General features: G+C 35.2%; 1 protein-coding gene across 2 annotated transcripts in view; it reads right to left on the reverse strand.

Annotated features, from left to right (window-relative positions):
• Positions 1-277: 277 nt before the first annotated feature.
• The window catches only part of DYNC2LI1 (dynein cytoplasmic 2 light intermediate chain 1), a 43255-nt gene continuing 28252 nt past the window's right edge, over positions 278-15280 (reverse strand). Inside the window, exons 6-13 of one of the 2 annotated variants that reach the window (XM_082427837.1) lie at positions 14396-14582; positions 13394-13462; positions 12720-12797; positions 9432-9508; positions 8761-8831; positions 3910-4007; positions 3414-3506; positions 278-584 (exon numbers count right to left, since the gene is read on the reverse strand). In XM_082427837.1, coding sequence (XP_082283963.1) covers positions 522-584; positions 3414-3506; positions 3910-4007; positions 8761-8831; positions 9432-9508; positions 12720-12797; positions 13394-13462; positions 14396-14582 — 736 coding nt within the window. In that variant the 3' untranslated portion in view covers positions 278-521. The remainder of the gene's footprint in view (positions 585-3413; positions 3507-3909; positions 4008-8760; positions 8832-9431; positions 9509-12719; positions 12798-13393; positions 13463-14395; positions 14583-15280) is intronic. The other variant, XM_082427838.1, reaches the window with a different exon arrangement.

The raw sequence follows: 15280 nt of genomic DNA on the forward strand, positions 1-15280 counted from the left end.
CTTGATTGCTGCTCAGGAATGTGCATTTTAAAAAAGTACTTCAGATACTTCTTGTGCCTCACCGTTAATTAGAGTAAAATGATGACACCTGTGAAAGTGACCCCAATTCTACTTTTCTTACCAGACACAGCTGAGAACCCCTTAGAGAAGGAATGTGTCTAATATAAATGCTCAACCTTATACTCACAACTGTTACTAAATGCTCTTGCTTTCATATTCCTGAAAACATAAGCAGAAACTTATAGACGCTGAACCAAGTATACACTACTTAAACATGTTAAAGGTAGGTCCTGCAAGATTCTTTTTATTTTTTAAAAAATATTGCATGTAATTATACAAATTTTTCCCTTTTAAGAGACTTGAAAGTATGCAGGGAGTTGCACTAATACAAGAAATTCCACTTTTCCTTTAACAAATTACACATCTAGACTTTCCTCACTTATTACTATAATATTAAGTAATAAAATAATCTTACTTGTATTTGGAAAAGAAGAAATAAATACCCTATAGTTGCATTAGGTTCAGGAATCAAGCTCCATTTGTTTCCAAGACTTGGAAGAACTTCTTTTGTACTGTTCCAGTTCCTAAAACAAAAATATGTATTACTTGCAAAAAACTTAAAATTTTAAAACTAGGCACCTTAAAACTGCCTTAGCATTTTTTTGGGTATAACAGTGTATCCTTTATAACATTATCATTCTCCAAATTTCTTGACAACTGTTTTATAAATAATTATACTTAGGATTTATTTTCTAGAAATGCAGTCTTCAGAGTTTCTGTGTCACCAAAGCAGCACTTGCAGATGAATTTATTAAAGTTTCAGACAAAATATACACTATATAGTATATACAAGTTGTTTTTCAACTAACAAAATTAAGCATTTGACATACTTTAAGTATATAAAAGTGATCTTATTTTTAAATATTTGCTGTTCAACTCTTGTCAGATTGTGGTTGAAGTTAGCAAAGTATCAATGTTTAAAATGTACATAAATGTACATATCGTTTGACCCAGTGATTGTACCTTTAGAATTTTATCAATAAGTATAATAGAGAAGAGCAGAAGAATAGCAATAGAAGGATATTCACTGAAATGTGTGTACTGGCACACAACTGGAAATGGCTTAGACATCTCCCAGTAAGGACTGATTAAATACATCAGTGCTCATTCACACTTGACTTCATAGGCAGCCAGCAAAAACAATAGTGGTCGTTATGTGCCACATGAAAAAGGCAAATAGGTGGAGAGAGGGCAGGACACTTCCATTTTCTATGTTATATACTTCTGTGTCTTGATTTTTTTCACAATGAGTATATGTTCTTTTCACAATTCATAAAACAGATATAACTTTTAGTGGGGGTGAATATCCTGCATGAGATGACTGACCTGCAAAAGGGATCATCTAAGGGGATTGCCTCCCTGGCCTCTTACATGTTGTTCAATGTCTAAGTGTACAAAGTATATTATTATTTCAGATAAGCAAAAAGTGATTACTCTGCAAGATAAGGCAATCACTGCCCTCTGGCTAATGTAACTGAAGTTCATTTTTGCTAGGAAAAGAAAATTGCATTCTCATTTTCAGAAAAAAATTGCAGATTGTCTCTTTCGTACCTATAAGTTATTAAAATTTAAATGTTGAAAGTTTCAAAACTGTATAAAGACTTCAGAAGGATTTTTTATAGTATTAACTCTGAAGTAGTCTTTATAGCTTCGTTTATTTCTTCTAATGAAGTTAACTCAGTTCACCAGTTACCTTACCAGTAACTTATGGTTTCAAAGATTGTTTGTTAGCTCATAAAGAATAAACAGTAATCAGTTATCACAAACTTTCTTTAATTGAATTATTTTTACCAATGCTAATGGTGAGGGCATTGCTTTGAGATTCTGTGCTAGTAGTTTCTCTCTTCTACAGACAGCAAACTGAGAGAATATATAAATTTAAAGTTTTGGATATTAGAATGTCACAATTTGGAAATGGACCTCAATAAAATAATTGAGCATCAACTGGTAATCATTAGCATGACTTTTAAAGCAGAAGCATAAAATTATGTTAAGGTACTACATGTACAAACTAAAATCAATTCATCTACTAAAATACCATGAATAAAATACTATGAAAGAGGCAAAATTAGGATATTATAACTTTTCAGGTGAGTTAAAAAAAAATCTCTCAGTCAAGAGAATGTAGAATTAGTGAGGTACAAGGGTTGAGTAAAGAAAGATATTGTGGGGCTGCTTTCCAGTTCCACTCAAAATTCATATGGTTTTAGGTCAGTTAGGGAAGATGTATTTGAATGTGAAAACTCATGATGCTCAGAAATACTCTAGTGCTTTAATAATCTTGTGTGTGTGTGTGTAAAAAAAAAAGGGATCACTATATAATATAAACAGATACTCTTATCAACAATGGCAGTTAGTCATTAACTCCTAGATAAATATTAATTCAGAGATGACTTCCAACTAATCTCTATAGCCAACCTGCACACATAATAAGGGTTTACATGAGGTCATTTTAGTGTCCCTACAACATGCCTCTCACTTTGCTACAGCTACAACACCCTCTAAATATTCATGACCTATTTTTCAAAAGTCTTCTGTACTTAAATGTTTTGCTTACTTATTCTAGAGCCCCTGAAGGTGAAAGGCTAGTGCTGAGAAAAAGACGCTGGTCCCCGCTTGCACTGGGTGGTTGCTTTCAGGTTATCCTTGCAACAATGTGACTGCCCAAGTTACACAGCTCTATAAATCCCACCTGAGAGGTGGTCAGGGCATTCAATTTACTGTGCTTATAGTAAGGGCATGTTCTGTACAGTGTCTCATTTTATCAAACTAAAAGGAGATCTGGGAAAATCTAAATATTGGATCATGATGAATTTACCAACTTTTGCATTCTTACATTAGACTGTGCATCACAAGTGGTGCTATCTGGCATATATGGAAAGCAGTCTCCACTTTTAATCACTTTCCTGAGAGACTCTGGGTTTTGTCAGCTGCGTTTGTGTGCTTTCAGATTAGCCAGTCCTTAATTTTTCTGATACAAGAAAAGTATAGATACATCTAAATGTCCTAATAAAAAACAAAACCTTTTAAATAATCCCACAAACAAAAGAATATTATGGAAGTGTCTCCCCAACAGTGAGGTAAGAATCACTACCCATCTTCAACATAAAGTAAACTGGAAAGTCCAAAAAGGATATGTGAACACTAAGTCATCTCTGGGTGGTAGAATGATAGGTGATTTTTAGTTCCTCTTCATGAATATCAGAATTTTTTAATATATAGTGAAGATGTACTATGTAAATAATTTTAAAAGTAAAAAATTAAGTAAATAAATTGAGAACAATTTATGGAATTCTAAGGATATTTCTGTGATAAAACTCAAGATGAAATAAAATAAATGTTTAGGATAATACCTGATCCTTCTGAATTCTCATTTCATCAACTTCGCTTTCAGCATATTGAGGGTCTCTTGCAGGGTCCCTGACATCTTTTAGTGTGTTGGTACTCTGAAATCACAATTCTTCAAATCATTTCATGCTCATAGTCCAAAACCTTCAATGCGGGGTATCAACTACCCTGCAAGCCAAGTTCTCGTTCCTCAGCCGGCCATCGCTGCTGAGGGTCAGTTCAAATTCCCCCAGGTCCTCTCTCCCTCGTCTTTCAGATGTTGCCTCTCCCTTCTCTAACAATCAGAGAGAGCTCTGTTTGGAAGCAGAGTGAGAACCGTGTCTTACGCATCTTTTAAGCCCCACAGTGCCTCATATACAGTAGATTTTTAGCAAATATTTAATTGATTTTTGAGCATGTGAGTAGAAAACAAAGTTACTATAATAGGCCTGCTGAAACATTTCCCAATAACTGTTGAATAGTGCTGAAAATTCTTGCTTTAAAAGAATTAGAAATATATACCTTTGGTGGAAAGAGCTTTTCATACACCTTTTTCCACAATTCCATTGGTGAATGGGCATGAAGCTTTCCAATGTCATTGTCAGGAACAGGAGGAGATCCTAAAATTGGAAGTTTTACTCCAAATGACTGCATTGACTAAAACATTACAAACTCTATCAATAAAACAGATACTTATAAAAATGTAAATCTTAGATCACTCATTTCTCCTCTCCTATAGTCACTATGAAAATTTACCCCGACCCAGTGTAGCAAGGCCACTGGGGCAGATTCTAGTACCAGAGGAAGAGATAGAGTAATGAATAAACTATAATCCTCTTTCCCCACACTTAAATTGCTGCTCGGCAAAAATATAAAGTTTGATATTCTCATGTGTTCATGAATGTGTAAGGAAACAGTTATTCTTATGTGCTAATGAGTAGAATGAAAATTGGGGCAGCTAAATCAGAGGGTAATAAGGCACTAGTGAATACTATGAAAATACTAAAAAAGGTCAAACTCTATTAACCAGCAATTCCAGTTTTGGGTGTTTACCCTAGAAATACCTGCATACATGCATTAAGGATTTCACATGGCTGCATCACTTGTATTAGTGAAAAATTGGCCACAACCGAAATGTCCATCAATAGAGGTATAGTGAACTAAATTACTATGCACAGTCATGCTCTATAACACTATCCAGCAGTCAAAGTACCAAATAGACTTATATGTAGCATTAATATGGAAAAATCACTAAGGTGTATTGAGTAAAAAAGGAAAACTTCAAAATGATATAGAATGATACAATTATATTAAAACATAATTTTTTCTAATGGTACTGATGAACCTATTTGCAGGGCAGGAAAAGAGATGCAGATGTAGAGAATGGACTTATGGACGCAGTGGGGAAAGGGGAGTGTGGGATGAATTGAGAGAGTAGCACTGATACATACACATTACCATGTGTAAAATAGATAGCTAGTGGGAAGCTGCTGTATAGCACAGGGAGATCAGCTTGGCACTCTGTGATGACCTAGAGCATGGGGTCATCACATGGGATGGGGGCGGGCGGGAGGGAGGCTAAAGAGGGAGGGGATATATGTATACATATAGTTGATTCACTCTGTTCTACAGCAGAAACTAACACAACATGGTAAAGCAATTATACTCCAATAAAAAAAAAAGATATGGTACATATATACAATGGAATATTACTCAGCCATAAAAAAGAGTGAAATAATGCCATTTGCAGCAACGTGGATGGACCTAGAGATTATCATACTAAGTGAAGTAAGTCAGTCAGAGAAAGACAAATATCATATGATATATTTGGAATCTAAAAAAACGAGGCAAATGAACTTATTTACAACACAGAAGTAGACTCACAGACTTCGAAAACAAACTTATGATTACCAAAGGGGTAAGGTGGGGGAGGGATAAATTAGGAGTTTGGGATTAACATATACACACTACTATATATAAAATAGACAATCAACAAGGACCTACTGTATAGCACAGGGAACTCTACTCAATATTCTGTAATAACCTATATGGGAAAAGAATCTGAAAAAAAGAATGGATATATGTCTATGTATAACTGAATCACTTTGCTGTATACCTGAAACTAACACAGCATTGTAAATCAACTATATTCCTATATAAAATAAAAATTACATTAAAAAACAAAAAAATAGTTTTTTCTATACCACATTCACATATATAGAAAATGGTCTGGAATATTAAACTTGATCCTAATATGTACTATTTCAAGATTTTATAAGGAGAATGTCTTTATGTATTGCTTGTATAATTTAAGTTAATTTAAAATTAAGTTAATATGAAAAATTTGAAAATATGCTGCCACTTCTTGGCAATTTTCAACCCACAGTCTGAGATTTGTCATTCTTTCTATTCTAGCATCTACACTGTTCACTAAGACTGTTTCACTCTTGATCTTTCAGGGCCTCCTTACCACTTTGGTGGGTAAGACACATATAATCCACCGATCTTATTTAGATTTCCCAGGTCTCTTCCTTGTCCTCATTTGTGTGTGTGTGTGTGTGTGTGTGTGTGTGTGTGTGTGTGTGTGTATTAAGTTGTACAGAATTTTATCACCTTTGTAGGTTCATGTATCTACTACCACAGTCAAGATACTGAACAGTTCCATTCCCAGAAGGATCCCTTTTGTTGCCCTTTTATAACCACACCTACCTCCTTCTCGATCCCTCCCCCTACCTCCCTACCTACAGTTCTGTCCCTAACCTCTGACAACCATTAATCTTTCCTCCATTTCTAAAATTTTTTCATTCCAAAATTTTATATAAATAGAATTATACTGTACGTAACCTTTTCTCATTGGCTTTGAAAATTTAGTATAATTCCCTGGAGATTCACCCAAGTTTCTGTATGTATCAATAGTTTGTTCTTTTTTATTGCTGAGTAGTGTTCCATGGTAGGGATATACCACAGTTTATCCACTTACCTGTTGAATGATATCTGGGTTGTTTCCACTTTTGGGCTATTACAAATAAAGCTGTCATGAACATTTGTGTACAGATTTTTATGTGAACATAAGTTTTCATTTCTCTCAGAAAAATGCCCAATACTGCAATTTCTAGGTCATTTGGTAGCTGCAAGTTTAGTTTTATGAGAAACCATCAAACTGTTTTCAAGAGCGGCTGTACCATTTTACATCCCCACCAGCAATGTATGAGTGATCCAGTTTCCCCACATCCCCTTCACAAGCATCTGGTGTTATCACTATATTTTATTTTACCTATTCTAATAAGTGTGTGGTGATATCTCATTTGCATTTCCTTAATGATTAATGATATTAAACATCTGTTCATGTGCTTATTTGCCATTTGTATATCCTTTTTAGTGAAATATCTGTCCATGTCTTTTGCATATTTTCTTCCTATCTATCTATCTATCTATCTATCTATCTAGGCTGCACCAAGTCTTAATTGCGGCACGTGGGATCTTTAGTTGCGGCAGGCAGACTTCTTAGTTGCAGCATGTGGACTTTTTTTTTTTTTTTGGCTGCATTGGGTCTTCGTTGCTGCGCATGGGCTTTCTCTAGTTGCAGCGAGCGGGGGCTACTCTTTGTTGTGGTGCACAGGCTTCTCATTGTGGTGGCTTCTCTTGTTGCGGAGCATGGGCTCTAGGCATGTGGGCTCAGTAGTTGTGGCGCACGGGCTTAGTTGCTCCACGGCATGTGGAATCTTCCCGGACCAGGGCTCGAACCCATGTCCCCAGCACTGGCAGGAGGATTCTTAACCAGTGCCCCACCAGGGAAGCCCCATGTGAACTTCTTACTTGCGGCATGTGAACTCTTAGTTGCGGCACGCATGCGGGATCTAGTTCCCTGACCAGGGACTGAACCTGGGCCCCCTGCGTTGGAGCGTGGAGTCTTCCCCACTGGGGAAGTCCTCTTTTCCATATTTTCTAATTGGATTTTTTTTTTTACTGTTATTTATATATACTAGATACTAGTCCTTTGTAAAATATGTAGTTCGAAAATATTTTCTCCCAGATTGTAGCATGTCTTTTTATCCTTTTCACATGGGCTTTTAAGAGCAAAAGTTTTTAATTTTGATGAGGTCCAATCTCCATGATTTTTAAAAAATTTATTTTATTTATTTGATAGCACTGGGTCTTAGTTGCGGCAGGCAGGCTCCTTAGTTGCGGCTCACCAGCTCCTTAGTTGCAGCAGGCAGGCTCCTTAGTTGTGGCTTGCGGGATCCTTAGTTGCGGCTCACAGGCTCCTTAGTTGCAGCACGCAGGTTCCTTAGTTCTGGTATGTGAACTCTTAGTTGCTGCATGCATGTGGGATCTAGTTCCCTGACCAGGGATCGAACCCTGGCCCCCTGCACTGGGAGCGTGGAGTCTTAACCACTGTACCACCAGGGAAGTCCCTCCATGATTTTTTAAATTCAGTATTTTTCAACCCTTTTCTGACCTCCAACTACTTACGTGGGCAAAAGATTTCCATCAGCATTATCTATCATTACACACAGTGATTCTCACTGCTAATGAAATTAAGTTGGTAATAATAATTATTATAAAAATCAGTCTTTATAATCACTCATTAACACCTCTATTCTTTTCATTCCAATTCAATCTACAATCTCATGACAAAGATCTCTACATTTGAAGTCAAGTCAACTTTAGCTTGTAAGAGTAATAGGGGATGGGAAATAAAAAAGAAAATTATTGTCCATTAGAGTGTTAAAACCAAACTATGCCAACCCCAGCATATAGAGTTGCTAGGCCTGAAAATCTCCACAATGAAAATAGCTTCTGTGAGAAGATAAGGAGCTTGACTATATAAACTCTTGAAATTTCTTTTGCTTCATGAGTCTAGGACATCTGTAAGTTTAGGAAACATATCCCATTAGATGAGAGGCAATTTTTCATAATGAAAAATTAAGGCATACCTAGTTAGTACAACTGTGTTCTTTTTGATTTATTCCAATACTTGAATCTCAGATTTTTCATCATTGCCCATAATATATAGCTTTGAATTTCCTGACCACTCTGTGCTTCTGGTTTTCTTGTAAACGCAAGGAGCTAAAATTTAAAAGTATCTGGAAATCAGTGAGGGAAAGAAAATACATGCAAAATTTTTAGTGGAATATAGATTAGAAATCAGTCTCTTATGTGACAACATCCCTTCCATCACAAATATGTCAATGTGATGCATTTTGCATCAATACTGTGTATACAAATAAATACATAAGAATAACAGCAACAATTATGAAACTGGAAATGATGGTTAGCGTTAGGAGATGTTGGAGATGAAGTGAACAGGGAGTAGGACAAAATCAATAAGCAATTAAAAAACCATTGAACAATCTTAATAAGTTCACCAACCTATTTGACTTAAAGAATCCAATCCTGCTGTGATAAACAGTGGTTTATTCTGATCCACACATGTTGATTTGCTACATGGATAAGAAGAAAAAAGAATCCAATTTAGTTTAACAATCAAATATCCCGCCACTCTCTAGTGTAAATACAAGAGCCAAGTTTTATATCTAGCCACTGGTGAGAGCATTGCTCAAAATGAATGAATGAATATTAATATGATTCTAAAAATTAAAGTAGAGCACTAATAAAGGTATTATAGGAGAAAAAAAATGACAGACCCAAATTACTTCAAATCAAAACCAAGGAAAGTAGCAAGGTTAAGAAAAATACACACTAAAATGATTCATTCCACTTCTAATCAATATAAAAAAGTGATAATAGCGGGAAAGCTACTGAAATGAGGGAAAAGAAGTAAAAGAAATCAGGGAAACAAGTATAATAGTATTATTTTAGTCTAGTCTCAAACTAAGTATTATATAACATTTTAGTTGTAAAATTTGAAAATATTTAAACAATATAAGAAGCAGGAGACAATATGAAATTATCTCTAAGAACAGTCATCTGAGGCACTTTCCTGGTCAAGAAACAAAAGACGTGTGAGAACGATAATCAGACGAGACAATAACAAACAAACAAAAAGATAAAAAGATATTTAAAAAATATTTTAATGGTACCTTTTGTCAATGCCAAATGCCAACTGGTTAATAACTCCACGTATTTTTAGTAATAGAGCTTCTGATTTACTGGTAAACTAGAAAGAAAAAAAATCAGGAGAATAAATTACATGCTCTGCTTTCAAATCACAGAAACAGGTAAAATAAATACGGCTTTGAACAAGTACAGATTGCAGAGAGAATTACTATCTATTTGTCCAACAATACTTGTGTTTCAGTAAGCAAAACAAAACCTTTGAATAAAGGGAAAGAAAAATCTCAGTAAATTCGTTTTAACTTACTCTTCAAACTTCATGAGTGCATGATATTGAATGGACTTGTGTTGATGCACTGATCATTTCCGGTACTCCCACAAATGGATCGTAATCATTGCCAGAATGCAATCTGGTTGGTTAAAAAATAGGAGGTAGGTATGCATCATAAATAACTTTTTCATCTAAGGGCATATGACTGTCTTCAAAGCAGTTAATGTGGGAGTTGCAGATTAGTCCAACAGATACTGATACTCACTAAAACGATTTTTTAACTTTTCTGAATTGCCTTTGGAACCTGCAAAATAAGCTACTGAATATTCTCAGTGGTGGTCTATAACTAGAGTGATCATAGCCAGAACATTTTAGAGAATGAAACGGGGTGGGTACTATTAATCATTAAGCTGAGAAATCAGGTGAAACTAGGACATATGGTTACCCTACAAATCTTTTAAGACTGATTTGGTTTTTGGAAATACCAAAGTCACCCAGCCAAATAAGAATGACCAAGATGTATGAAAAGTGGGAAAAACAATCTTGAACCAAAATGAGATGTAATTATAAAGTACAGAGATCAATTTTCAGGATAAGATTCATTCTGGATTAAGAACAGGCTCCAGGGAAAACATTCAAAGGAGAACACTCATGTGAATATATAAGATTTGATACATTTATTTTTAAAAATTGAAAAATTTTAGGCTTCTATTGAGACAATTTCCTAATATGAAAACTTTAGTTGAATTTTAAAAACACAAGTTTTCATCATCATCATTATTATATTATCTATTATGTTCCCTATATGGTGAGGAAAAAAGCCTCGTCACAAATGTCTTTCATAGGACATGGGAAGTTTTCTAACTCAACCCCACCCCCGCCCCCATCTACTGCATCAACTGCCTTGAAAACATCCTCCAGAAATAGCTGTAGAGCTTTTACTTATGAACTCAATGCCTGGGAACTCATAATCTCCAAAAGCAACTCATTCCATTTTCAGATAATGGTAGTATTAGAAATTTCTTTCTTAATTTGAACTAAACTCTATTGATTCCTTGTTATTGACTCTAAGAGAACAAGGAATATATTTAATCCCTTTTCCGTGGATCAGTCCTTCGAATATTTAAAGAGTGTTATCACAATCCCGATGCCAGAATATAATTTTATACTGTTCCTCATACATCATAATTCTAAGCCCCCTAACATCCTGTTGGCTCTCCACTGAATCTGGTCCTACTTACCAATGTTTTTGTTTGTTTGTTTGTTTTTGTTAACTTGATTAGATTGCTCATACTACTGAACCAGTATTCTTGACTGAATTATAAAGGATAAACTATAGTGTTTAAAAAAAAAAAAGACTGCTGAGTATCATTGAACCTTGTAAAGCAGTACCCAAGTCTGGGCTGTAGGGTAAGAGTGGAACTGAAACTGAAAGGTGGGGCTTTGATAACTCTGGCTGCTTTCTTCTTGGTGTGGGAAGCTAGAAAAGCTTTATGGTTCCCCTGGTGGTCCAGAGTGCTCTTATAACCCCAACCTCTGAACCCTCTGGCTTACTGAAAGCTGAGATGAAGGAGTCTCAAATCCTTTCCCTAGTCCCCGACCTTCTAGGGTCTTTTGAACCATGGTTAACTGCAGGCCTGCTGTGGCCTGGGTTGACCTGACTTCACCTAAATTTGTATCTGTAAGACCAGACTGGCCCTGATGGATCATCAAATGTGATCTGTTCCTAAAGAAAGACAGGGATTTCCCTCAGCGAACTAACCAGAAGTAAGTATGAGGCCTTATCTAGTGGTGAAAGTAAGAAACTACAAGATCCATGGTCTTTGCTTCTGTACTCTGAATGAGTAATTTACTTTAAATTCCTCATATCTTTTTCAAAACAATAAAGAATATTTTCATGGTTGCCAAGGGGGGGGTGGTGAGGGAAGGTTGGATTGGGAGTTTGGGACTAGCAGAGGCAAACTATTATATACAGAATGGATAAACAACAAAGTCCTATTGTACAGCACAGGGAACTATATTCAATATCCCATAATAAACCATAATGGAAAAGAATATGAAAAAGAATTTTAAAAAAAGAATATTTCCAAAGTACTCTGTCAACCTAATATGTAAGCAGATACAGTACAAACATAAAAGGTAATGATATTTAAGAAAATACATAATAAAATGTATTTGGAGCATTCTGAAAAGTATAAAAATTTTAAATACAGATCATATTTATTACTTTTCGTCTTAATATAGTAGCCACGAAGGCTGGGGACTAGGCCATGTTTTCTACAGGTTCCTCTGAGCACTCTGATTTAGAGGGAAAAAGAGACCATTCAAATGGGAAGAAAGTTTTTCTTTTTTTTAATAAAAAATGCGTTTATGTTTTATTGCGTTAGAGGATATCCAGCAACATTTGGTCCTGCTGTGGAAGATAATGATAACAGTAGTTATAAGAACCAGCCTTTATTGAACTCTGTGTCAGACCCTGTGCTAAGCATTTCACAGTACTCGGGCTACTAATCCCCACAACAACCCTATGAAGAAGGTATTGTTTTGTCCATTTTACCAGGAGACTGAGGCTTCAGTGAGATTAAGTGACTTGTCTGAGACCACATATCTAGTAAATGGTTGCCCGGGCAGCATGACTCCCAAGTTCATATTTTTAACCTCTACAACAAACAGCATTTTTTTTAAGTTTTAAAAAAATTGTTAGTCTTTTCCTCTTTTCTTTTAAGAGAACATAGATTCTAATTCTTAAGGGGAAACTAAAACGAATAAATAAACAACCAATTTATCTCTTTAAGATTGATGGGGGTTTATGGCTATTAGAAATTTAGAACTTTTGCTTCAAAGAAATGGTAGGCCATCTAGCAGAGTGTGTTCTAGAAATACATTATAAACACTCTGTAAAAAGAGGGTTTTGAGGCAATGGGAAAGGAGAGAATGACATGCATTAGTAAAAGCATTAGCATTCGTAACTGTGTACCAAGCTGTTAATCTTTCCAAATTTGTTACTGTCCGTTCAAACCCAAAGGATAGGAAACGTACAAACCATTAATGATGCTCCGTAATAATGTGCAACAAATCGAAGTGTCTTGCATATTACCTTCCTCTTCTCAGAGTCAAAATCCTGAAGAAATATGTTATTAAAAAGAAAAAAGTTGAGACAACTAGTGTCTGTAGCAGAAAGGTGCAAATTATTCAGTACGGAAATAGATTTTCTTATTTATCTTTTGGAACATACCTTGAGTAGGATTCCATTACCTTGGCGTTTGTTTCTACAGAGAGCTGAACAGTAGCTGCAGCCTTCTAGAGCTGCAGCTACCAGATCTTTCCTTGTTTAAACACTTAGCTCAATAGAATTTAGATATAAGCACACATTTTATAGTGTGGAATACCCCAAGGATTCTCTGACAAGCAAAGATAAGAAGAAACCAGTTTTCTACTTTCTGCGATTTAAAAGTTGGGACATAAGCCCTGTCCCTTGGTGACTGGACTGGATTCAGTTTCTAAATCTTCTGCCATATCCCCATTTCACTGTATTTACTGTTCCTTACCTATTTTCGCTTTCCCAACTATATCCTCTTTTCCAAAATCTTTGAGATATGTGACCCCTTGACCTTTCCCTCCCAGTCATTTTTCTCATTTCATTATTACTTTTGTTCCTCTCCTATAAAGCCTAGGCATGCATGTACAACAAGCTCAACTAGAAGTGGAAGAGCTTACCTGAAAAATATCGTATTTACTTCCAATTATGACGAGAGGAATTGGAAATGGGTCAATTAATTCACGATCCTGTTAACAAACATATTTCATTGATTCATTATAATTGTTTATTACTATGTATTCATCAATGTCTACTTATATCATTTTAAATCTTCCCATAATGTTGACATTGTTTGCTTGACATAGAGGTTGTTTCAATATTTAATTTCTTAAACTATCAATACATTTCTCAAGCATAAAACTAGAAATGACAATTCCCTAAACTATGATATTTATTCTTCATGTTGTGTCCTTTATTTTCTTAAATATGTCACCTTCCTGTTTTTTTTTTTTTTATTATTTCATATTAACTGTTTGTTACAATAACATTTATACATGGGAACCATAAACTATCAGTTTTGTTCTGATATTACCTTTGTAAAACGCACTCACATAAACTCTGGGCAATATAAAATACTGCTCTTGGTTTTCTAGAAGATGACATTCATGATCGTATATAAAGGACTTACTTGTGTTATCATATTGTGAGTTTATAGTTTAATTAATTATCAGATGATAAAAAGATATTGATTATGTGACAGACACTAAATGAATGTAAAGTATAGTGACGGTAAAGGCTGTTAAAATTCTATTCCTTGCTTAAAATTGTAGTCTTATCTAGCCTTTGCCAGGTGACATTTGTACAACCTGGTTTTTTATCTTCATTTTACAGAGATTATAAAATCAGTATCGAACTACTACTTTAAAACTCTATTCCTTTTCATTGGTGTAATATGCCATAACAATCACAGTAGATGTCTAACAAGAAGACATATGAAATCTTTTTCCTTGTTTTGCCCTTACTGAGGTTTTATTAAATTGCTATAATTTTCCAGTGAACAGGTTCATCTACATGAAATGAATTTCAACTCATGCATAAAGATCTAAAGAAGTTGTTTGTGATGTTATCTTTAACTATATATGGGGCTAAGAATTCTAGGGATAATCCCAACAGTAACTCACTGGATGGTCCTTCTGCATATTGCTCCATATCTTCTGTCTCATTTCAGAAACTGCTTTAGCATTTTTCTTCCCCAGTTTCATTACCACTTTATCTACATGAAGTTTTGTGGCGTGCAACAGATTTTCCATGGTGGGCCAAAGGTCATTAGGTTTCGAAAGATCCAAAACAAGAACAATAGAAAATGTCCTAAAGAAATAAAAACATGTTTCAAAAAAAAAGACTCAAAATAATTACTATTTGAAACCATACTATACCAAAATTTATTTTCTAAAAATAACACTATAGTTTAAGAAAAAAAACCCCAGCAATTTTCTAAGAAAAAAATGCTAAAATTATAGCCTTATTTATTCTAGTGCTTTTCCCTAGTGATATTTAAGTGTCACAACTGAAGTTTTTGTTTGAACTAGTAATAATCCAGTTCAAATAATCGGCAAGCAATTGGGTCCAACAATGCCATGTTTAGATCCAGTTTTGCTGTGTGCTCCAAAGAAGGGAAGCAAAAATAATAATCACAGCAGCAGCAACAATGCAACAACCTGGTGAAGGAGAAGAAAACAGATTTACTGATGGTCCTTGCTAGGGGGACTACCTAGCTTATTTACTTACTCTTAACAACAACACTTCCTAGAAGATGTTATGGTGGCCATGTTATGGATAAGAAATCTGAGGCACAGATTCATATAACTAGTAAATTGTAGAGCTGGTATCTAGATCCAGAGCCATGTGCCTTTCTGCTGTACCTTGCTGCCTGTCTGAAAGCACACCCCTGGCCACCACACACACCACCACTGTGACCACATGCATGTGTGTTCATGTTCATGTAAATCTAACCTCAGCAACAACAAAAACCCAATTTAAAAAGGGAAAAGAACTCAAATACACAT

Source organism: Balaenoptera physalus, assembly GCF_965194825.1.
Source record: "Balaenoptera physalus genome assembly, chromosome: 15".
In the NCBI taxonomy this organism is placed as follows: Eukaryota; Metazoa; Chordata; class Mammalia; order Artiodactyla; family Balaenopteridae; genus Balaenoptera; species Balaenoptera physalus.